The following is a 26494-nucleotide window of genomic DNA, read 5'->3' on the forward strand; positions in this document are numbered from 1 at the left end:
GAAAATAATTGATAGAAAACGGCTCGAATAAAATAACTTGCGTCGACTGAGGGGCTCATGATTGGCCACGGATGGCGGGGGGGCATGGCGGGGGGGCATGGTGGGGGGGCATGGCGGGGGGCATGGTGGGGGGGCATGGCGGGGGGGCATGGTGGGGGGGCATGGTGGGGGGGCATGGCGGGGGGGCATGGTGGGGGGGCATGGCGGGGGGCATGGCGGGGGGGCATGGTGGGGGGGCATGGCGGGGGGCATGGTGGGGGGGCATGGCGGGGGGGCATGGCGGGGGGCATGGCGGACCGCCACACAATAATGTATAGGGGAAACACTGCAGTGTAATTCAGGGGTGCCGTGGATGAAAACGTAACCCAAGTCAAAAACCTTGAGAATTGAGGTCTGATTGCTGGATTTCCACGACTGATCACTGACACTGAGTGACCATCGTACATTTTCAGTCATTCTTTGACCCTTTAGTTTAAAATATTTTTGAGCAGTGCCTAACCGCATAAATGTCTGGCCATGTTCAAGGTTCAAGGTTGTTTATTAGTGTCCCCGAAGGGCAAAAGGTTTTACAGCAGGTCATAAGGTTTGAAACACATATAAATACATCAGTCAGACCAAAGTTATTGCTGCTGGTGTCTGTGTATGTCTGTATGTATGTCTGTCTGTTTGGAGTACGAACAGCAATACCACTTGGTGACCTAATGTGGCACTGTTGAGCAGACTAAAAGGCCATTGACACTGAGTACTATAACTATAACTGCAGCCAGCCAGCGGTGTAGTTGAGCAGCCTGTACCGCTCAGTTCACACAGGTGTGATTTTTCTACTTTAAACCAGTGGACTCTTTCCTTTGTTGCAAGCATTGAGCCATGTACTGTATGCAACACCACCAACGCAACACCATACTATATGCCTTTTAGCCAGTGTGTAACTAAGTTCCCCAAGGCAATGCATTTCAAATCCACTCAGATGACAAAGCCATTAGCTTTGGTCTATAGATCGTCTAAAATGGATGAATGACGGATAATGAGGTGATGGCCTCAAAAGAGAAGTGATTTAAGATTGTGTTGCCTATGACAGCCTTGCAGAAAAGCTGTGTACGTGTGTTTTCTGTGCATGTGTGTGCTCGCGTGTGCATGATATATTTGCATAAGAGTCTGTTAGAACAGCGGTTCCCAGACGTTTTAGAACCCACACTAGTGAAAGTAGCAGATCTACAAGCTCACAAGTTCTTAAACATTTATTTTCGAATTAATTATTTTATTGCCATCTACGTTTATAAACGTAGCTAGGCTAATGGGACCTATTTATGCCAGCTACGAGTACAGTATAAGCGTAGACAACCGTTTAATCCATATATGAACGTGCCCTCCGTCTGTTTACATTTTAGCTAGTATATAGACCTCCTCCTTAGACCTCTATAATAGCATACGATCCTTTGGATCACGTTCAGAGCCATTTGTTGGACGATATAAATATTGACAGCCAAGAAAAATCCATCAGAAGTACATCTGGAACGCAATTGGTACACTTGACCTTATTAAAAGATATACGAGACGATTTAGCCATGGTTCACAATGGCGCTCGTCTGTCATGGCGGAACTTCAACCTGTTTTAAGCACATTTTCTATTTTCAAAGTTAACGTCTACACCAATGTTCAAATTTCAAATATAAAGTGCTCACCCCTGGGCCACGGATGTTACAATTCTGCTCGGGTGGGTATTAGCACCCTTATCTACCGCCTTTTAATCTGATCAGTGGTCATTTAATCATAGTTATAATGTATCAGGTAATGCAGTACAACCCCCAGAATATAGATTATAATAATATAGAATTAGAATATAATCAGATTATCCTCTTATACTTTATTGCATGCGACAAGTTGCACTAGCGCCACTGAGATCGGAGATCTGAGACTTTCCCTCTCCAGATCTCCCTCCATACACAAAACGTTGTACAGTGTGTAATCGCTTGGTAGAGACACTCTATAGATATGAACAATTAAACTTACCGTAATATCAAAACACAACAGCCATTAAGTCATCAATAATGTTTAAAGAACACGTAGTGGATTCTAAGTAGTTTAGAGACAGAATTAAAAACGAAATATAGTTAAACAAAAAAAATAAAGGGACCCATAAAAAGTTGTCCGCGGCCCACAAATGGGTCCAGAGTGAGCCAGTGTATGGGAACCAGTGTGTATCGGCAGGTGTGTGTCTGCTGTATTGCAACTGAGCAGTACAAAAACAATTACTGTTGCAACAACACTGCAGTTATTGATGGTCTGGCATCAAGTGTAGTTTTTCCGCCAACAATTAACTAGATTCAGAAACCAAAGTCGATAGTTACTCTAGAGAGATGGATAGTTGATCGCACCATCTGTTGACTAATGGAGATACAGTACAACCCCTGCAAGGTTCCTTGTCATAGAGACATCCAGTGGTGGAAAGTACATACATTTACTTACGTAAGTAATAAGTACTGCACTTAAGTACAATTTAGAGGTATTTGTCCTTTACTTGAGTATTCCCAATTTTCAATACTTTAACTTTAGTTACTATTTTCTAGATTTCGATTATTATTACAAAACATACACTAACCACTTCAGCCCTACTGTATATATACATTTATGCCAATAAATAGCCGATCTACAAGCATACAATGTGTCGCATTGTGAGAGCATGGTGAGCTTGTAGATCTGCTATTTTCTCAATATTTGTGAGTGTACTGTGAGTACTTTACTTTTGGCACTTTTATGTCTATTTTTACTCAAGTACATTTTGAATTCCAGACTTTTACTTGTAATAGAGTATTGCTATTTTGCAGTATTCATTCTTAAAATAGGAGTACTTTTTCCACCACTACGCCTCTCGTAGTCTGCCCCCTATCTATCTCTCTTCTCTCACATCCACACTTACACCTGACCTCTAAATTCTCCACCGCTAGCTAGCTCACTTCCTTTCTGTCATCTCCAGCCCCTCCCATATTCTTCCCTCCCCGTCCAATCAGTGCTCTTCTCTTGCCCAACCCTCTCTCTCCTTGTACTGCCCACCCCACGTACCATTGCACTCCTCTTATTGACCAGTCCCCTCAACATTCAACTTTATCATCATTTGCCTCCCTCTACTTTGCATTTCTTCTCTCTCTTTCTTTCCTCGTCCGAGTCGTCTTATACTGTCTTGCCTCAATCTCTCTTCTTCACTCTCCTTTTCTTCCTCTCATGCTGTCTCACTCCCATCCTCCCTCATTCCCATACCCTCCCATCATGGGTTAGCCACTCACACCCTCATGGTCATAGTAGGGAATATATTGGCCCAGAGGGACTAGGTGGAGTCATTGACTATGCAGCTGAGTGCTTTGTTTTAGTCGTGCACACACGACTCTTATATTATACACGTCATTCTAGTGGTTAAATTCATGTTATGTCGTATCGTATAACGGTGTCATGTGCCGGAAATAGCCAATCTACAAGCTCACTAGGGCGTCTCATCTCTGACACCTTGTGTGAGCTTGTAGATCATCTCTTTCCGATGCGTGACACATCAAACAGCAATGTATGAATCACTTTCTTTGTCACCGCAAATATTTGCTCTGAACTACGCTTTAAGAGCCTTCTCTTTGGACGAAAAAAACACTAATGTGGCTCTTGTCTTAGTATAGGAAAGGTTGCAATTGGCATTTAGTCCCAGGACAAATTCTTCCGATAAACAGTACTATGGGCGATGGAGCTCAGCCTAGATAAGAGTATCATCTCGGCATCGAGTGATGATGTCACAGGACCAGCTCTACCCAGCATGCTCCTTGAGTACACTTCTGCAGTGCTCATGAATATTACAAGAGAGAGAGAGAGAGAGAGAGAGAGAGAGATGGGGATGTTTAAAGAAGGGAGAGCAAAGGGAGTGGAATGGAGGAATGAAGCTGCTATAGCTTTTGTGAATGATGAGTCCAGGTTTACAGCACTTCAATCATTCCCTTTGTGTCATCCTCCTGGAACCTTTGAAACGGTTCAAAGCAGAAATATCCGCCGATGTACAGTCAAGACAGATGACGAAGATACAGCACATATGGGAACACTATAGAATCCCGCACGCCTGCGGTGTGGTCGTGTCTAACGCCACGTGGTCTGTGTTGTTATTGTTGTTTCAATGTGAATGTCGTGTCTCTGAGTGAGACACACACACAAACCATACATTTAGGAGTAGTTGGGCACTATTAAATGTTTTTTTTGTGGCTTTCGCCTTTATTTTATATTTTTTTATGGAGGGACAGACAGTAGGCTGACAGTAAATGGGGAGAGAGATGGGGGGGAAGACATGCCGTAAAGGAAGTCGAACCCGCGGCACACTGCCAGACTGCATTACCAGCCAAGGTGCCTGGACCATTGAGCCATGGCCCAGGCCGCAGTAGTGGGCACTATTAATACGACTGGAGAGACCTTCTGTTTCTCTCTTATCCATGCAGCCATGAAGGCCCCGGGTTCATATGAATAATGACATCCATAGCAATAAAGATCATCATACATAAAATTCTGGAAATAGAAGGAATTTTACTGTTTACATACAAAGTAGGAGGCTATACTATGGCCATACAAACTATATACAGTATATGGTATGTCTGTGATAGAGACTATAAGTAAAAGGACAAAGTAAATATGGAAATGATAAATGGTTAGGCAACCATTTGTTTTAATCGGTGTATGCTTCATATTTATCTCACGCACGCACCCGTATGCATGCACGCACACGCACACACACACACACACACACACACACACACACACACACACACACACACACACACACACACACACACACACACAGTGTATACAGTATACTTCATAATCATGTATAAAAGGTAGCTGGTGAGTCTGTGCCAACCAGGGTGGTGCAAACAAAGGGATGACTGAAGCATAATGTGATGTGCGTGGGTGTGTGCGTGTGTGGATTTTGTGCAGGTGCGCATACATATTTACCTTTTTAAGCACTTTCATGTACAGTGCACCCAATCTCCCAAGTCCCCAAATGTAATAAGTACAGTAGGTGTGTTTTTATGTGTTCATTATGATTCGACAGAGAGATTGTGCGCATGTGGGTGGGCAGGCCGCAGGCAGTTAGACTGCAACTAAGTAAGGGAATAAAGTACAGCTTTGATTGTAATGGATTTCAGAAGGCAGCGGCCTGACATAATATATAAATATTTCAGATGCTCCATTTTACCACGGTGCAAGACAACAGGAAGATCCTCATTTTGACGTGTGTCATAATTTTTTCATGGAGGAATTCGGCCCACTGAAAAAAAGAAAAAATAATAGGGAATTATATATATATATATATATATGTATACAGTATATAGTCACACACACGCAAACACACACACTCTACAAAACTGTGGATATTGCATTGTGGCTATTGATGCCTTCCTGTTCTTTGGAGTCTGAGAGCGTTTGTCCTGGACTGACATGGATTTCTCTGTACTGCATGCGTGGGACAGCGTGAGTGCTCATATATACACATGGCCACAGTTCTCTGTACTGCATGCGTGGGACAGCGTGAGTGCTCATACATACACATGGCCACAGGGAATACTCTATACTATTCTGAATGTGCATTATTTTCAGATAACCGCACACACCACTGTCTCACTAAATGAATAAAGGCCAAATAGTTTTCTTTGCATAAGTGACCATTTACCCTACATTTACCCGAGCATATGTGTAATTTATTCACAGCGATTCAAAAATAGCAGATATACAGGTACTGTACAAGCTTGTACATGTGTTTTTGGAATTTCTTTGAAAATAACTACTGATTTAGAAGTCATTTGAAGAATCGGCCTCAGATCTTAAAGGGTTAAGTGAGCATTTAGCCTGTCGTTTAGTGTTTAGCGCTAGCGTTACTCTGATTTCACAGTTTCTCTGGATAATAGCATCGGGTACAGTAAATGCCTAAATTGCATATTGCACTTCATTCACGGTTGTTTAAGTGAAGATTTTGCCACAAGCTTTCCTTAACTTTAAACCATGTTGGCAAACACTATAGCCCTCTGCTTCACTTCGTTTTTTTTAGTGTATTGTTTAATGATAGCTTGTCATGGATTTTCTCTTACATACTGTAAATGTCATATGTTGGGTGCGCGCACACGCACAAGCACACGCACACACACACATCTTGTCATCCATCAATATTTGATCAACTCTGATTCTCTATTGCCTGCTGGAGATATTGATTTTTCATTCTACAGCCTGTAACTTCATCTTATCAGACATGTATGGCCTTGGACTGTTTCCCTTCAAAAAGAAGACCTCCCTTTTCTAAGAAGGGATTCTAAAAATATATATTTTTTATATCGTGCTGCTAATTACCGGTACATCAATGTTTTTATTTCTTTGCAGGTTAATAATAATAATAATACCTGGGACTAATACCCAAAGTTCCAGACCCACAGGAACGCACCCAGGGTGCCGGCCCAATTCCGGCGACCCGCCCCACATCCGAAACGGTTGAGAAATTACAGTTACCGTGTGGGGGTCCCTCTACTGTACTGTCACTGTACTGTACTGGCACACCTGAAATCACCATATATACAGTTAAAATGTGCGTGTGTGTTTGTGTGTGTGTTAGGTTGCGCACAGGTGGTGAAAAACAACCATGCTGTTTTCGTGCTCAGACATACTTACCCAGGCAGCCAGCCACGCAGGCACCCACACACACACATAGTCACTTAAGGAAGTGGTTTGCACCACTTAAAAACCAATAAGAACAGTACATGTAACAGGTTAAAAACACAGCAACAACAGGTGGGTTTTCAGTGCGGTTTTGAAGGTGGGGAGTGAGGGGGCATCCCGGATCTGTTTGGGGAGGGCATTCCAGAGGGTAGGGGCGGCCAAGGAGAAGGACCTGTCGACCCAGGTTTTGAGCCTTTTTTTCTTGGGGATCACCAAGAGGCCGGCATCGCTGGCCCTGAGGGAGCGGGATGGTGCGTGTGGCTCGAGGAGAGCAGAGATGTAGGGGGGAGCCAGGTTGTGCAGGGTTAGGGTTAGGCATTGTTAATGGTCCAGGATTTATTGTCCTAAGGGGAAATTTGTTGTGGACTGTGCTGTTAAAAATACACTGACAATCCCCAGTGCAATAACAACTGCAGACTCACTCCCAATCTTCCACCGTACCATAGACTCACCTCTTGTCTTCAGACTCCACCTTAGCCCGTAGCAGTTGCCGTAGCACTTGCCCTAGCCTCGGCGACCTTCCACCCTTATGCAAAGGCTACAATTTTAATTTAGATAGCTGACCAGGCATCCTATAGTAATGCCTAATCCTATGTAAAGACTATTGATTTCGTTTTTGGATATTGTACTGTTTCCTGACTTCCTAGATTACTATTTCTATACATGCAATGTAGTACCTTGTTTTGTTCTTGCTTAATCGCTCTGGATTAAATGCGTTCATCAAAGGCCTCAATTGTCTAAAATTATGCATCCATACATCCATCTTCAACCGCTTATCCGGAGTCGGGTCACGGGGGAAACAGTTCCAGCAGAGAGCTCCAGAGCAACATTAGCAATTTCATCCTGGGGGACCCTGAGGTGTTTCAAACCCCGTTTGGAGAGATAATCCCTCCATCTGGTCCTTGGTCTGCCCGGGGGTCTCCTTCCAGTGGGATGAAAATCCATAATCTGTATACGAGTAGAGAGAATCTGATCAAACGGACCTGACATATCAGGTGCCGTCCTGGGACTCCAAAGCCTGTTACCCATTACCACGTTATCTGCCTCTCTGCCAAGGTGATGTTTTATTTATGATTAGAAACCTCGAGACGAGGAAGAGAGAACTGCTGAGTGGAACAACTGAAGAAACACTGACGACCAAATTAACCACAATAAATATAGATTATAGATATAGATCTATTTTCTGTCAACTGAATGCCACCAGATACAGTTCACTACCAGTGTTACAGTAAGGTCTGGTTGTCCAGCCTCCAGGCATTGTTTTACTGTGTGTGTGTGTGTGTGTGTGTGTGTGTGTGTGTGTGTGTGTGTGTGTGTGTGTGTGTGTGTGTGTGTGTGTGTGTGTGTGTGTGTGTGTGTGTGTGTGTGTGTGTGTGTGTGTGTGTGTGTGTGTGCGCGCAAGTGGGAGTTTTGTTAACCCAAGAGTGTTCATTTCCGTGATCCATCTCTCTTCCCTACTGGTACCAACACCAATACCACATGACTGCTATTGGACTATTTTTAGTGTTTGTGGTATGCATGCCGTGTGTGTCTGGTGAGTGAGAGCATCAGCCAACAACTCACTCTTGGCTTAGAAGAGCCATATTCATATTTAACCTTTATGAGTTACCTCTTGGGCAATATATTATTGTTGTTGACGTGTTCTCCTGACTATCTTTCATAATGAGGCTGGCCTTCCTCGGGCTGCCTGTGATGTTGGTGTGATGTTTTTTGTTTGTTTTACTTCAAAATGTCAGATTTAAGGAACCCTGGCATCCCAGCTTGGGCTATTTTGTCATGATACTGTAGGTGGAAAAAGATATACCTGACGGCGAGAAGCGTGCACGCATCCGCCTGGGTGACAGCAGACTCCTGGGCGAGCGCTGGCGCTTTGGCATGGGGGGTAAGATCTTAATTGGGCCTGTTAAGAACTCTAGTTTGGACAGGTATCCGTCAAAAGGACAGGTAAATGGACAGGTATCCGTCAAAAGGGAGACATGGAAGAGGAAGGATGGATGGGGAAGGATCAACACTGTTGATCCTTCCCCATCCATCCAGTATGGAATGTCAGAACAGGTCAGCTCCATATATGGAATTCTAAGGGTTTACGGTTTGAGGTCAGATGTAGAGTTGCGGGGCCAATTGATCACATGAGGGATCTCCATATGGGCTTAATATGCCAAGTGCTTCATCCCTGATGATGTCATGTGATGTCACGTGCTCTATCCTACGTGATGTCACGTGCTCCATCATACGTGATGTCACGTGCTCCATCCTACGTGATGTCACGTGCTCCATCATACGTGATGTCACGTGCTCCATCATACGTGATGTCACGTGCTCCATCCTACGTGATGTCACGTGCTCCATCATACGTGATGTCACGTGCTCCATCATACGTGATGTCACGTGCTCCATCCTACGTGATGTCACGTGCTCCATCCTTCATGATGTCACGTGCTCCATCCTTCATGATGTCACGTGCTCTCTCACCCCGACCAACCAACCAACACACAATTCCATACCTCCGGTCGCAATAAATTGAATTAAACTATTTAATTTCTTTCTTTGTTGTTGTATATACAGTAGACACATACAATTAGATGTTGGCTATTTTCTTTTTTCTGTGGTTTTATGTGGTGAGGAGAATTGAGCTTTATTAGATTTTTCTTTGGATGAAGTTTTTGGAAGTGTTCCCTTTTTAGGGAATTTCCCAGTGGGCCTGTGTGGACATGGTCAGCGACCTATTCTGTAAGCAGCGCACGTACTCCTGAAGCCTCTCATGTGTTCCCCATGTGTTTCAACATCCTGTTCATCCATGTCCACACAGATAGGCACATAGATTTCACATTGGATTGTTCCCAATGTCACAGATTACAGAGCACTTAATTGAATTTCGCACGCACGCACACACGCACACATACACACACACACAAACATACCTTTTATTGCCTAATGGTCTCCCTTTCTACAGTATGTTGTTTTCCTTCAACTATATTTATGTATGCTAATGTTAAACGGCACCCCATCAATGTGACAAAACGGGGACATACTTAATTATTGTTTGTCCCGGAAAGTTGACTAATAACATGTTATTATTTATAGAAAGTGTCTGGTGGTGTAGTTGATGCAGATATTCTCACACACACACACACACACACACACACACACACACAGGGGGGGGGGGGAGCTGCCTAGTACAATCATTGCCTTTTATTTCTGTACACTGAACAGCTGCTCTTAAACTATTGGGACTTACATTCAGATATTTATCCTAAAAAAAGCTCCTTTAATTAGGTCTGGTTCCACCCAGGTTTAGTTGAACTTCACAAAGTGACACTTCACACGTGGCTCAACATTATAAAGACTGAGGAACTCAACTACTATGATGCCCTTAAAGGTCCGCTGACACGCCCCGAAATTAATATGGGTGGTACAGCACATCACGTGGTCTGACTGAAAACAGTTTGAAACAGTTTGAAACGGGGCTACGGCGCTAGCGTCATATTGGCTATAAATGTAATTGAAAAAAAAAAAAAACGCCAGAAATGCTTAGTTTGAATGCAATTGAGGTTGGCGTGGGGTTTTTTAGGGGAACTGCAGCACAAGCGCAAATTTTGGACTCTAGTCCCATGTTCCCCCGGTCGCCAACACCCCTGTCTGCCCGCTCTGAGACCTCTCAGCCCCGCAGCGCGACAGTCGCGACTACGGACGGTCTGCTGACTGCTGTTGTCTGGCCGCTGTGAGAGCAGCCCCGCAGCGCGACTACTATGTGTGTGTGTGTGTGTGTGTGTGTGTGTGTGCGTACACACATGCCCAGTTCAATGCGGGGACCTGACCAGAGACTATACGTCCGTCCGTCCGTCCGTCCGTCCGTCCCCCCGTGTGTGTGCAGCCTGCATCTGAGACGGGCTAGACTGTATGTTGTCATGCGGAGCGACGCGGCGATAAATAAAATAATCATAGCGATATTGATTATTACAATGAACAAGCATAAACACACAGTTCACCTGAACAATGTTGCGAAAAAATAATTTTTTGAATGAGACTTTCACCCAGTATTCAAGCTAAATGTGACACCAAAATAGTAGCATAAGTTGCTATGCTACCACGGCCACCAAGCCCCGCGAGCCCGCATAGAAGTCGTTGGGGAAAGCCCCTCGCCACTCTGACGTCAGAATCATGATAGCATTGTTTGATAGCAGTTCTTAGCTCCCGAGGGGCGTGTCAGTGGGCCTTTAAAGTATAGTAGCTATAAGCAATAATATGTCAAAAGTTTAATGATTTTTCATTTTCTTTTTTTTGTTGTTGTATTCAGCCGGCTGTCTGAATACCAAAATATATATATATACAAATTTTGACATATTATTGCTCAACTACTTTGAAGGGACAACTCGTATTCTTACCGTATCCATTGATCACTGGAAAATTAGCAGGAAAAAACAACAACTCCATGCTGAGCTATCCTCAGCGTTTTTCCCAGACGGCCGGTCAAACACTAGATATCTTCTTCAATTGCGCGACAATTCTGTTGTGGGATAGAACTCCACAAAGTGTTGTGACTCTGTCGCTTCCTGCTTATACGCTCCATGGCGTTTGACCGGTTTGAGCCCACCTACCTTTCTTAAAACCGCAGCGACCTGTGTGTATATACCGGTAATTTTTTCCCCGCCACTAACGAGGGATAAATACATTATCATCAGAATTCAGTAATAAAAATGGAGGGAGATGTGCTCATATTGGGTTTAAAAGTGTTTCAACTGCTGCAGCCAAAATAGATTTAGGCAAATAAGTGATATTACAATAATTGTAAATATGTTCTTGACGTAATTGTTTATCACCCAAAATCATGAAGGCTAATTTGACCTTTGCCATACACAAATACAGTAAGTACTGCAGGTTTGCCAGAACTTTACTTTCTGCTAAATGTAAATATCATGGCTTTAATGCCCCTATGTTCTTGCAGACCAAATTATTTAAAGCTTTGGAAAAGTCCCCCTTCTAGTGCAAAAAGACCTTTTCACAAAAAAAAGGTTGATGCACAATCCTGGCATGCTTGTTGAAGATGAACAGACGTCTCATCATCAGTGTCAGTGTTGATGAAAGCTTGAGACGACACATTTTTGCCCCTAAAGCTAAAAGACGATTAGTTATCTTTTATTGCAGACAGCATGCCACCGCAGCAGCACGCCATGAGACAGGGGAAGCGCTGAAGGAAATATTACAGCATGCATAGCAGTTTGCAGTTTCTCTTGTGTTTGCACATGCAGTATGAACGCAATAAAGCACAGACACAAAAACTCCCAAAATATCACGTGGTGTGTTGACAGCATAATCTCAATGACAACAGATCATATTCTCTATCTTGTGTGCAGTGCGGTATTGGCCTGGGCTTGGTTGAAATGATCTCAGCAGCAGAATGATGATGCAATACTGAGATGCTTTTAGGAAACTAATGAATGAAATGCTATTTGTGTTTTTGTGTTTTATATCTCTTCTTTCATCATGCCAGTTCCTGATTGCCGTTTATAGTATCCCAGTTGGTACTAACTACAGTTCCTCTGAGGGAGAGCACCATTGAGTTAAAAAAGAGAATAGAGAGCGCACTGGAAATCCTATCCCATCCACTTGCATGGAGTTGCTCACCCAGTGCATGCATATAACCTCCCCCCCTTCTTCTTGATGGGCTTGGCCTAATTGGGTCCTATTCATGTTTATTTATGAACGTGCCGGGGCTCGAGTCATGAACGAGCACCGGCGCTATCGAGTACGAGCTCCGTTGTATCGTGTCATATCGCTTGTTCATGGTGAGAGTGTTCTCTCCCCCCCCTCCCCCGAATACCCAAAAATATCTGATATACGAGCTCGAGCATGCAGTATGAATGCAGCACAAATCATTGTCTTTGAATTGACTAAAATATTATTGAAACACAATTGACACAAGAAATTGACACTCTCACAGCAGCTGCCGTGTGTGTAATTAAGGGATGGCCCATAGTGTCAAGGGATAGCGCGCGGTGCACGATTAGTCTTCAAGGTGGTGGACAGGAATTTTACCCTTCGCCACCGTCTACGTGTGACATGTGCTCCTCTTTTTGCTCTACACCAAATATCGTTGCCGAAAATATAGTATAGTCATTGGCTATTTTCGCCGAATCTTTGGCACCGGGTTCAAGTGGTTAACGAACGCCTGTTTAAGTGTTTATCTTTATCCATCTTCACTCCATGGATTGATCCCTGTGATGTGAACCCACTTCCCTGGCCCTGACGTTTATGCCAGCCACTTTTTTTCCTACTTAATTCCTCCTCACTGGTCTCCAGGATCTGATTATTACTGAGTGGATTATTTCACACTGTGAAATCCTGAGTGTTAGATTGCAAAAATGGATCTCTGCACTCTCAGTGGACAGGTCAGGTGTGCGTGCGTGCGTGGCTGCGTGCACGTGTGTGAGGGGGATTTTCAAGGGGGAAAATGGTGGTCATGCGGCAAGGCAGCGCACACACTGACATGGAATGAGTTTCTAGAGAGCTACTGCTGCTTATGATTCGTTTTCAGAAAGAAGAAACATGTTGGGTTAACAGGTTCAAAGGCTGGCACACTCGCACGTGCACACAGAAGAAAGGGGAGAGAGGTGCTAGGTATAGAGCGTCGCAGTCCCTCCCCCTTTCAGAACAACGAGTGGCCCAGGAAATAAATCAATGAACACAATGTTTTGGGCCGATCAAATAATTTATAAGAAGAAAAACAAAACAAATAGTGTTGTCTCCTGCCTTTATTTTCTTCTTTCTAATGATTTGATCGGCCCAAAATATTGTGTTCATTGTCATGATTTGTCACGATCCGAGTTGGCTTTGTCCGCGGCGTAACCGTCTTTAAATAAATACTTTAAGAAATGCCTATGAGGAAAATGAACGGCGATTTATTTTCCGGGTCTCTGGAGGGGGCGGGACTGCGACGCTCTATAGGCTCCCTCCTCATCATAACAGAAGATTTATTCTCTAACCGTCCACTCACGCAAGAATGCATTGATCAACCGGGTCTGTCTCTCTTACAAGCTCCCGTCAGAAAACACATACTGTGGATGATGAATGCGCGCACACACAGCAATCTCATTTATACACTGACTGCGGCTGTGGCTGCCGACACAGGCTTAATGTGGAAACAGTGCACTGCACGTGTACACACACACACACACACACACACACCATTGCGTGCTCAGGAGGAGAATCATCCCACGTGTCAATCATGTGAAATCCAAAATTGAAGGTCACTGAATGAAAGATATATCAAGAAACTGAAGCTTGTGTGTGTGTGTGTGTGTGTGTGTGTGTGTGTGTGTGTGTGTGTCTCCTGCCATTGGCAATTCAGTAGATTGTTAGTGCATTGTCAGAAACAGAACATCATCAGTGAGAAAGGAGGGTATGTTAATTCTGTAGAATGCCAATCCAATGCAGCCTAATGTTAACTTGTTAAGTACATTGATTCATGTTCTAATTATAATGTTCAGTAAGTATAAGAATAAATAATTATTCATGTTTGCATTCATGTTAATCAATAGTTGGTATTTTCCATTGACATTTCATCTAACTTCGAGGGCTTATAAGTGTGGGCGCACAATTTTAATTGGTGCTGAATAAATGGTATAAGCTATCATTTAGTGTGTGTGTGTGTGTGTGTGTGTGTGTGTGTGTGTGTGTGTGTGTGTGTGTGTGTGTGTGTGTGTGTGTGTGTGTGTGTGTGTGTGTGTGTGTGTGTGAGTGCGTGTGATGCATAGAATTAGATTACACTTTCCAGCACACATTTTTGAATGTGTGCAAGTTGGCATGGCTTTGGTCTATGCCAGTATGACATATATTGTCCTATTATAAGTCTTTGCATAGGTCTGTTCTATCTCACATGATCTACAGTAGCCTATAACAACTTGAGTTCAGTCTGGGATGAGTGGTCAAAGTAGACATAAATGCATCAACAAGTACATGGATCACATTTCCGCTCAGCCTGCCACAGTGGTAAGAGGATAGACAGAGGCAAAATGCATTAGTGGACCACGGTAAACACATTATCACCTGAAGCTGTGAATGTACAGTATGTATGTATGAAAGAAAGTGCAATCAAACCAAACCTTTTCCTTCTTTTTTATTCTTGTTCCTTTTCTGTTCATAGTATACTGCTGGATACAAGTGTGGACTGTGTGGAGCTCCGTTTCAAATTACAATCCACGTTTGTTTCCCCACCACATCATCTGACCTGGAGAAAAGGCAGAGGAGTTGTGCCGAGCAGGAGATCAAAGCTGCTTGGCGAGATAAGACCTGGTAGTGATTTGGGATCAATTATTCCCAGCAGTGGTGTTGCCCTCGCCAAACACACCATCAATGCCGAGATAGTGAACCACCTCCTGGAAAAATGTGTCAAAAAAACAGTAGGGCTGTCACGATTGCAAATTTAAATTGACGAGTAATTGTCACACAAATAATTGCGTATTAAAGGTTTAATTGTGTTTTTGGTGTTGAACATTGGAACATATGAATGAAGAATACATTTCTCTTTGCTTGGTAATCACAAAATGCACAGGGCAGATATGACAAATATCTGAAATGTACATTGTCTCCACCAGGCCGAAGGCATAGAGTATGTTTTGCACTCCGTCCGTGTGTGCCCGTCCGTCCGTGTGTCCGTCCGTCCGTCCGTCTGTCCTGTCCATCCCTATATTTCAATTTCATATTCCATCCTAATTGGCTAACATTGGCTTTCAAAGTTTGCAGGATTGACCCGTTTTGAACAAAAAGCCTCAAATCATGAACGGAGCGTGCAATTTACGTGAAATCTTTCAAAAACTTTCCTTCCTACTAGACCGAGGAATATATCCCACCCTTTTCACATTGGCCTGTTATAGCGCCACCAACAGGTGGATTTTTACAAAACACATTTTTTGAACAAATTGCCTCAAATCGTCCAATTGCCATCCAAGGCGTAAGAAGAAATGGCACCCTTTTCACAACGGCCTATTATAGCGCCACCAGGAGGCCACAACCTGACCTGCCGTGGTGGAGACCTGTTCCCTGAGGGGAACTTTTTCTAGTTTTTATTCTTAAACAATGGGATTACAATAAGTGTAAATAAAATGGCTGTTGTACAAGCTTCTTGTACAGTAGATCTTGTAGATCAGCTATTTCAGCTTTTTTAATAAAGATTTTTCGACATGGAAACGATTATGACAAAAATAATTGTGATTATCTCAAATAATTTAATAACTCAATTATAAAACTTGAAACTGAGACCGGAAGTGAAGTGGCAAAAAAAAACCTGATGCGATTAGCCCTTTTTGACCTACAATAAAGTCTAATTGAGTGGGAAGTTGAGAGACAGCAAAATCTGGGGAAGTTGTCAGACACAAAGTGGCAGTGCAATGAGATGTTGAGCAAATTATTTGGACCCAGTTAAGGAGCTACAGTTGGGTGGGTGGTTGGGTGTTGGGGGGGTGTCTCAGCCAGGCATTTGTAAAGGGCACGTGTATCTCTCAGCGATTTCCAGTATTATTGAGCCACTTGAGAGTATAACACCTCAAATATGTTCATACTGTATATTGCCCATGACAGGCATGAAGTATACGCTCCAGTCAGTCTGCCCCACCGGCTATCTATTTATCGCTATAACATCTCTGTCTGTCTGCAAGTCGGCTACACCGTGCAACCCTATGTGCACCCTATGCATTACCTCTGTATACATTGTATACTGTGTATATTACCAGTAAGACGCGCAAACGCGGGAAGCGAACGCAGCTCGTACATATTTGTGTTTTGGACGTATAGCTGCTTTGGGGACTCCTTATATGGTTATGGCTGAGTCATGGTGACGTAACAGCGGGACAGACACTTGCATCAATCACAAACAAATCACTCAGCTCCATGTATGGGCACAAAAGCGGGACAGACAGACACACAGACATGATATGGAGCTGAGTTTTGTTTGTGATTGATGCAACACACTCCATATTTGGACGTAGCTCCATATATGGGCACAAAGGGGGGGACACATGCACACACAGACACACAGACATGATCTGCTAGGTCTCATAGTAAGTGCTCACTGCGTTCGCAACTACTACAGTATATTGGTGTATTGAATTAATGCAAAGGTGGGTGCACATATATAGACACAGTACACACACACACACACACACAGACACACACCAGCACAGCAGCTATTCCAGTGTGCTCAGCTATATGGATTGCTGCCAAATGTTTTATTTTTAGATTCTGGCTTAAGAACAAACGGGAATACAAGGATCTTAATGGGTAAAATGTGTCTGAAAATAATGTCATGTTGGAGAGTATAAAGGTCCTTAATAATTTAAACGGAAACAATTGGGATTAGGCCTATGTTTGACCACCCACTACAATATGATATTATATAATAACCCCCCCCCCCCCCCCCCCTCGTGTAATTTCAGTTGTTCCAAACCGAGGTTACAAAGTGCTTTACAAAAAATAAGAACAAATTTGAAGCGGGGGACGGATTCTTCTGCTTCCTTCTTCTTTTTTACCTTTACTTGCTGGGGCTGCAAGCTAAAAATGTCGCTCAAACATTCTTCTTTCCTGCCTTGATATCCTTATCTCCCCCCCCCCCCCCTTTCCTTGTTTTCAGGGGAAAATAACGCGATGGGAACTATGCACAAACACGGTAATATTGTGATGTCACTGTGACAATAAAGATTTTGATTCTGATTCCCTCTTCGTTTGACCAGGCGGATGCAGCCACCAGTTTTCTGCGAGCAGCCCGTTCAGGTAATCTGGACAAAGCTCTGGACCACATCAAAAATGGAATCGACATCAACATGTCCAATCAGGTAACATTGTGTGTGTGTGTGTGTGTGTGTGTGTGTGTGTGTGTGTGTGTGTGTGTGTGTGTGTGTGTGTGTGTGTGTGTGTGTGTGTGTGTGTGTGTGTGTGTGTGTGTGTGTGTGTGTGTGTGTGTGTGCATGCGTGCGCGGTGCTGTTGTAAAATGGACTCAGTGTTACATTGTATCAAGATAACATAGTGTGACGTTTTTTTTGTGCATTTTTGAGCGGTGGCACATAGTCTCCTACGCACAGCTATGTGTGTCCATATGTATGTCTGAGTACGGATTTAGTTTTCTTTTTGCATTACATTCACCCATTCACACACTCATACAGTATTTCCCCCAGTGAGAGCAGCCTGGGAGTCATACGGTTTTCTGTACCTCATTTTACCTGCCGAAACCCAGACCCTTTCACACACACATTCATACACCGATGGTGGTGGAAACCATGCAAGGCCCCAACCAGCACATCAGGAGCAATTAGGGGTTCATTGTCTTGCTCAAGGACACTTCAACACTAACTCTGGGGGAGCCCGGGTTCGAACTGGCAACCTTGCGGTTGCCATCCAGCCACACTACTCCTGAGCCACCGTTGCCCGTGGAAAGTATATACAATTGGAGGGGGTACAGCATTGTGTAAACAGAGCTATGTCACATTGCATCGTTATACATGATATACATGTGTATAATTATATATACACAGGGTATCCTCTAAAGCTTTTTGAAAACAAATAGTATACAAAAAAGCCTCAGTTTTAAACTTGTCTTTTAGTTATACTGGATCTCTTCTTCACTTGTCCCTCCCTAACATTTTAGTCTGTTTTTTTCTGTTGATGGAATTGTCAGTATATAGTCTTAATTAAGGTCGTCGTAGCTTAATTTTTATTTCGTTTTTATGTAGTTTTAGTCTGCGAAAAAAGTAGTCGACTAACATTCTTCGTCATAGTCGACAAAAGAACGAACACAGTGTGCCGTAGCATCCTATACTTGAGTGTAATGATAGGCCCTAGTTGCTGTGGGTGGGAACTTGGAAGTGACTGAATGGATGGGGACTTTCTTTACACATAAAGTCCTGACTGTGAGCAGGCTGGTGCCTTCAGCTGGAGTGAACACCCAGTCACCCACTCATTCAGTCAGCTGGAGTGATCACCCAGTCACCCACTCCTTTGGGCCGCCTCAGCATCACGCTCTCATTCACATGATTCACTCAGCCAATCACACACTATAATAATAATAAATAATAAATATGTTGCTCATCTTATATCATCAAACTATAATTCTGACAATGTCTGTCTGAATGTGTGCCTGAATGTGTCACTGTGACTGCCGTAGCTCCTCACTGCCTGCACCAATCACTCCCACTTTTCACACAGGCATTGACCATAATAATATGGAGGTCTTAACGAAGCCCTTTTTCCAATTTAACAAATTATAAATGAATAATGAATTTATTAGTGAATTATTAATTAGTGAAAAATGCGAAAACGGGTAAGGGTTAGTTCAATAAATATATATTCCATCCATTCTTGAGTTGTCCTGCCTGAAACGTATAATGTGAATATTAGAAAGAAAAAAATATATATTTATATACTGTAGTGTAAATAGGGATTTTCATTTTTTCAGATTTTCATTTTGCCGCCCGCTGTATTTGCCTCCAATGTTTTTGCCTCCAAATGTTTTCAAAATTACAGGAAACTCCCGTTAAACTTTCCAACAAACTCTGGTAAAGAACCGAATTGTACTATATTACTGTATATGCCGGCTAAACTTGAGGTTTACGGAAAAATCTAGTGCCCATAATTGCCCGTTAACTCCTCTTTTCACGCAGTGGAATTCAGTGCCCAAGACGTCTCCAGACGTCTTTATTATTACAACCTAGGGTGCCCAGGACGTCTGGGGACGTCTAGGGTCATTTTCATTGAAATAAATAAATGGGATATCCTTGTGTTTCGTACATGCGCACTGCCATTCACTTCCTTGTTTATAGCCCGACTAAAGTGGCCGACTTAAAACAATAAAAAAGAAATGCAATGAAACAAATCTGCCCACCCACCATGAGGGGAGAATTAAGCACAGTTAATTGTGTATAATTATAGTAATAACGTTTAGAGAGAGTGAAAACTGAAAAGTCACTAGCAGAGAGCCCCGAGCTAGGGACACCGGTCGCACGATGGTGTCGTGAGGCAGTTTTTGGCGAGTGACACCATTGTTCGACAAAGTACGAATTAGGCTTATCATGTTATTTTAAGGACAGATATAATTCTCCAGTCACCTTTTGCTTTCACCCCTCCGGTGTAGATGTATTGTCATAAAACAAAATGACAAGATAGTAAAACTTCATACCGGGGGGGCGCTGCAGAGATGGTATTATTTTGCCGTGATTCATGATGTGATGGTGATGTCGTGAACTCGTGACCTGTCCTCGTCAAAAGGATGACCCTTCATGCTGCAGTGCTGTCTGCTGTCCTATCTGTTCCCATACCTGCATCCAATCATATCCATCCATCCACGCGTCCACCAACTCATATAAGTGTACAGCTCTCTGTCTCTCACGCATTCACCTATGCTATCACTGCTCTTGTCTCTGTGCGTGTGTGCTTGTGCTGTGTGTGCGTGTTCACGTGCTTGCTACACACATCACAGCCATATCCCTGTGCTATCCCTGTCCCCCTCCGGTACACTGTACTGTATGTATGTTGTTCACGTGCGTCTCCCCTCCTCATGTGTGCGCATGCCCACAGAGGGAGTGTGGTTACCCATAAGCAATGAGTGACACTGCAGTATGAAACCAGCCTGGGCACCAAAGGAAAAGGAACCATTGACTGACTCCTATGTGAGATCAGTGACGGTGGAGGACGCCTGGTGGCCACATGTTGCATCGCAGGCACAATTTGGCACAGGCTGTACCCGTGTAAAGTGCGTACAGACAGACAGAAAGTAAACGAAAAATACATATACGAAAATAAAAAACAAATAGCTATCTACAAAAACATAAAAAGCATACCCTGAAAATAGCCAATGTAGCAAAAAAAACAGTGCATTTCCCCCCTCCCCCCCATTGCTCCCCCCAAAAAACAGTGCATTGTTAACTGAATGTTCATCACTGAAGCTGTCATGTTTGCACTGTGAATAAAAAAAGCGTCGTACGACGGAATCTAAAGGAAGTGTGTCTGCCTGCCTCCCTCCCTCCCTCCCTCCCTGTCCCTCTGGCTCTGTGCTCCTCCTCGGTCTGCAGGCGCTGCAGTTTATAGCCACCATCCTCTGTTTATTTCCAGCAGCGTGTTATTTTTAGAGACCACGATGACTAGACCGGTGATGCACAGTGCACACTGCATGTATGGAGGAGAGATGAGAGAGGCTGTATTGTCACTTGCTGTTGTATCCTACTGGCTCACCTGCCAGTGAGGAGCCCCCATTGCGAGGACGTAGACCCCCCCCCCCCCCGCCCCCAATACGAGTACATGCAGTGAGTGATATCACCCGGCTTCCCTCTCCCGAACACGGGCCAATTGTGTTCGCTCAGACGCCCGACGAAGCCGGATGCACCACGGTGGATTCGAACCCACAACCTCCGTGGTGGTGGCCAGGGACTTTTACCACTGCGCCACCCGAGCACCCAAGCTGTGGTTTGAATGGGAATTATAGGGCGGCAGAATATTATATTGCTTCTCGGGTAATTACTTGATTTATATTAACAGAAACATAACGAATGCAGATGCTAATTCCTTCCTTACAATTAAGCGTTTAACGTCCTGTCATGCTCCATGGTATGTATGAAAATGCTGAACAGGCTCAGTTGACCTCAATGTCCGATGGCAAGAGAAAGAAAAGTGACTTGCGTATGAAAGAGCTTTCATTATTGTGGCACGGAGGGTACAAGCTTAAAAGTATCAAAGACTGTGCAACTTTTGACCATGATGTATGCTCTATATATATATATTGTATGTTTTTAATTACTTCATTACCCCCCCACCCACCCCCCTCCTTCTCCCAGAATGGTCTCAACGGGTTACATTTGGCGTCTAAAGAAGGTCACGTCAAAATGGTTTTGCAACTACTACACTCTGGCATTGAGCTGGAAACCACCACCAAGGTACTACTTTTTATCCTTAAAGCTGTTTTCATGTAACTTCTTTTTTAACTGAATAAAATGTTATTTTGTCCAGTCTGTGAGTATGGTTCAATTCGATTCAAACTTTATTCCAGACACACAGGGGGTCCGTAGAGTATTTACAAATCAGTTGACTTGCAGAACGTTGTTCACTTTTGCTTAAAATAAGACGGACGTGAGAGCACTTTATCGTGTCGGGAGAACATTCCTTTTTCTTCGCGGGACTGTTTTTTCCCGGGGACTTGAGGACCCAGTTCTACAAATGTCTACTTAAATCATATTCTATAGAAAACCTAGGTTTCTATATCAGTGGAGTGGTCCTCAAACCTTTTCACGTCAAGAACCCCTAGAAATATATGTATTTGGGCGCCGACCTTCATCTGAAAATATTTTGTTCCAGGGACATCCCAGAAGCAATGATTTGAGTTAAAAACGTTCGGTGGGAAATAATATATATTCAAAGATTTGCGTCACATTTTCAAGATTTTTCTAAAAAGAATGCAGATCTACAAGCTTGTGGATCTGCTATTTTCCAATAACTAAAGTTTAAAATAATGGTTAAACACTAAGGTGACACAGGTGTGCACACCCTACCTTTCCTCAGAACATGTTAATGCAATACAACTTATATAACTGGAGTGGGTGTACAGTATTTGGCCACCGTTCTCTTCTATAGACATTTAAATTAAATCCTCTGTGTGGTTTGACACAGGTCAAAAATAAATGCATGATGATGTTGAAGTTATGTACGTTATGCATTTATAGTGAGTGGTTTAAAGTACAGATGTGGGTTAATAATAGGCTACGCTCGTGTGTGTGTGTGTGTGTGTGTGTGTGTGTGTGTGTGTGTGTGTGTGTGTGTGTGTGTGTGTGTGTGTGTGTGTGTGTGTGTGTGTGTGTGTGTGTGTGTGTGTGTGTGTGTGTGTGTGCGCGCGCGCGTGATGACCTTCAGAAAGGGAACACGGCCCTCCATATCGCTGCGCTGGCCGGGCAGTTGAGAGTGGTGGCCGAGCTGGCCAACTACGGTGCCAACGTCAATGCACAGTCACAGGTGAGTCATTAAGGTGGGAAATTATAGATCCTGTGCAAGAGAGAGAGAGAACAGTGTCAGCTACCCTACCCACAATATCCTCCTATAAGATCCTATCCTATAAGAGAGAGAGAGAGCACAGTGTCAGCCACCCTACCCAAAATATCAATATAATAATATCAAGAGAGAGAGAGAGCACATTGTCAGCTACCCTACCCAAGAGAGAGAGAGAGCACAGTGTCAGCTACCCTACCCAAGAGAGAGAGAGAGAGCACAGTGTCAGCTACCCTACCCAAGAGAGAGAGAGAGAGCACAGTGTCAGCTACCCTACCCAAAATATCAATATAATAATATCAAGAGAGAGAGAGAGCACAGTGTCAGCTACCCTACCCAAAATATCCTCCTATAAGATCCTATCCTATAAGAGAGAGAGAGAGAGAGAGAGAGAGAGAGCACAGTGTCAGCTACCCTGACAGCTACTGAGCTTTGTGTGTGCAGTACTTCGAAAGTAACTATATGTGCATTTACTTAAGTACAATTTTGAGGTTTGAGATTTAGCCTCGCAGACACAAAACTGTTTGTTATCTTTGGCTGAGATTTCAATGCTGTTGGCAAACGTTGATCAAAATAACAATTCTTCTACATTCTCTGTAGACTTCTTGTAAATTAAATAATGCAGATGTTTAACAATAATGTTACTATTGAGAGCGTAAAATGAAGCCAGATGGACCTGTGGGGGTAAATTTGGTTTCATTTTACACTCACAAGAGTTAATGATCTACTGTATAAGGCTCCATTTGGTTACCAACTCGCAATCATTTAGCTGGGGACCACCTGGAACCCCCTCAAGGACCACTGGGGGGTCCCTGGATCACTGGTTGAAATCCACTGCACTACAGTATGTGTGTTTGATGCCTCAACAGAAAGGATTCAGTCCTCTCTACATGGCAGCCCAGGAGAATCACCTAGAGGTAGTCAAGTTCCTCCTGGAGAACGGCGCCAACCAGAGTCTTCCAACAGAGGTAAGTATCTGTTGTTTAAAAAGGAAAGGTAAACACCTTTCCTTTTTACTAAGTACTTTTTGATTTTCTGACCTTTACCCGTATCAGAGTATTGCAGCATTGATACTTTTACTTAAAGATAGAGTGCCGTGATTTTTGTACTTTTTCTGTTTTGTATGTCTATGGAGTTAACATTACTCTAATAGACCCCCGGGTGTGGTTAGAATATTATTCAAATACGTCTTCCCTGTGTATTTCCTGAAAGCTGAAAGCCTTTGGTCAAAAGGCCCAATCGAAATACACCACTTTAGTGACATCATAAAATCATCCCCTGTGCTAAGGTGAAAACCAGGTATACTTAATGAACTGGTGGTTGTGGCCAGTGTGGCCACATAAAAACCTTATAACACTTTATGTATAAATAAAAAACTAAAATCCTCCTACTATATGTTTTGTACCCGATGATCAAAATCACGGCACTCTATCTTTATGTAAAAAATGTGAGTGCTTTTTCCACCACCGCCACTCGCTCTCAGTGGTGAAATGTAACTAAGTACATTTAATTCAAGTACATTTTCATGCCAATACTTTTACTCATGTACATTTTTAATTCCGGACTTTTACTTGTAATGGCGTGGTTCTACATGGCAGAATTGATACTTTTACTTAAGTTGATACTTTTTCCACCGTTGCAGCAGGGCCACGGTCTACAGTAGCCTCTACAGTACTTTCTCTCGCTCTGTAACTGTGTCTTAACTGCTGTGCTGCCTCCGGCGACTGAATCCGCCCTCCTCTCCTTCCGCTCAGGACGGCTTCACGCCGCTGGCCGTGGCGCTGCAGCAGGGCCACGAGAACGTGGTGGCGCTGCTCATCAACTACGGCACCAAGGGCAAGGTCCGCCTCCCGGCGCTGCACATCGCTGCACGCAACGATGACACGCGCACCGCCGCCGTGCTGCTGCAGAACGACCCCAACGCAGACGTCCTCAGCAAGGTGTGTGTGTGTGTGTGTGTGACTGTGTGTGTGTCCAAACTTACCACGTAAAGATTTATTGGGCTGTAGTCATCAGTCAAAATAACACCGCGCCGCTGACTCTGCGGTGCATGTGACTGCTTTTCACCAATCAGCTAAATGAACCGGCTGACTGTGACTCTTCTTGGTAAACAAGAGCAAACGGCTGTCAGAGATGTGCCTGTGCTGGTGGTGGCGATTAATGAATTTGCATGCTAATTATTTTATAAGTAAAACAGCAGCGGAGGGCATGTTTACATAATCGCTCTTAACTTCTGCAATTCTGATTCTATCTCGTTATACATCTTTCTCTCTTCATGTCTGTACTTCGTATTGATATTCAGAGTATTCATTTCTTATTTTAAACTTGGTCTCCATAACAAATCACACCCGTGTGAACTGAGTGGTGCAACTCCCCCCCCCCCCCCCCCCTTCTCTCCTCTCTCTCTCTCATTAGCAGGCAACAGTGCAGCACTAATACTATCTCTCTCTCTGTTTCTGGCACAACAGCACCCCTACTGGTACGGTAGTCATAGTCATACTGGTGCTCATGAACCAACACATACATAGGCACACACATAGGTGAACACAGACATTGCTGTTCCTTGGAGTGGTTGCACCACTCAAAAAGGAACATCTCAGGTGCAGTATAGTGACTGGGTGGGCATAAATTATGTTTTTAAATGATTTAGCAAGTTCAACATAAACAACCAAGGCGGAAGGAACCAGGGTAGAACAAGGCAAGCCCGCTGGTTGGTCAAGTCAGTCAGGGACAAATCAGAAGCCTGACTCTCTCTCTCTCTCTCTCTCTCTCTCTCTCTCTCTCTCTATATATCTCTCTCTCTCTCTCATAGACTGGTTTTACTCCTCTCCATATCGCGGCCCATTATGAGAACCTGAGTGTGGCCCAGCTGCTTCTGAACAGAGGAGCCAATGTCAACTTCACCCCTAAGGTCAGTTCAACTCCAGTGCTATCCGCTAGGCTTAAGGGTGAGGTCTGTGTATGCGTGGTTTGCGTCATCATTTTAAAGGATCACGTTGAAGAAGTAAAAGTGCGAACCCTGTGCCTTTTAAATGCAGGTGTTTATATCCCCCAGAGGATGCCGTGTGTGCGTGCGTGCATGCGTGCGTGTGTGTGTGTGTGTGTGCGTGCGTGTGTGCGACTGCGTGCGTGCGTGCGTGCATGCGTCATCATTTTAGAGGATCAACATAACATCAGTTTAAGAATTAAAAGTGTGAACCATGCATGTGCAATTGAAAAGCACTTGAAAAAGGTATTTATGTGTGTGTGTGTATGTGTGTGTACTGTATGTGTGTGTACAGTATGTGTGCGCATATGTGCGTGCATGCGTGACATTACGCAAGATAGGGGTCATGTCCATTCTGAAAGCTGTTTCATGAATGGTGTTGATATGAAAATGTAATATGCTTTAGGGCTGCCGTAATTGTCCAAAAATTGGATTCGGATATTCGTTTTAAAAACCCACGTGGATTCGAGCAATTCGAGCCATTCGGATTTCGGATTTCAATTCGAGCCAATCGGATTTTTTAATAATTATATTTACACCAATACAACCTTAGACATAACATTTAAGATCGCATTGCTGGCGCAACTCTCTCTCTCCGCGCATTGGTGTTGCTGAAAACTGAGATGGAACGGAACGCATACATTCTCCCTTCTCCAGTAACATTTTTTTCTTAAATGAGCAATCCTACCACACAGCCTTATCAAAACGAGGCACGGAGGCAGTGTTAATTCTGCTGCATTATTATTATCTGTGGACTGGGTCTGCTGCCG

General features: G+C 43.6%; 1 protein-coding gene across 1 annotated transcript in view; it reads left to right on the forward strand.

The window, feature by feature from the left end:
- Positions 1 to 26494, forward strand: part of LOC308309649 (uncharacterized protein) — a gene marked incomplete at its 3' end in the record, with an annotated part of 131007 nt that overhangs the window by 39678 nt on the left and 64835 nt on the right. Inside the window, exons 2-7 of the mRNA XM_080755559.1 lie at positions 17448 to 17549; positions 21538 to 21636; positions 22607 to 22705; positions 23608 to 23706; positions 24493 to 24678; positions 25551 to 25649. Coding sequence (XP_080611685.1) covers positions 17448 to 17549; positions 21538 to 21636; positions 22607 to 22705; positions 23608 to 23706; positions 24493 to 24678; positions 25551 to 25649 — 684 coding nt within the window. The remainder of the gene's footprint in view (positions 1 to 17447; positions 17550 to 21537; positions 21637 to 22606; positions 22706 to 23607; positions 23707 to 24492; positions 24679 to 25550; positions 25650 to 26494) is intronic.

The sequence above is a fragment of the Protomyctophum bolini genome, assembly GCF_963924005.1.
Source record: "Protomyctophum bolini genome assembly, chromosome: 22".
NCBI classification, from domain to species: Eukaryota; Metazoa; Chordata; class Actinopteri; order Myctophiformes; family Myctophidae; genus Protomyctophum; species Protomyctophum bolini.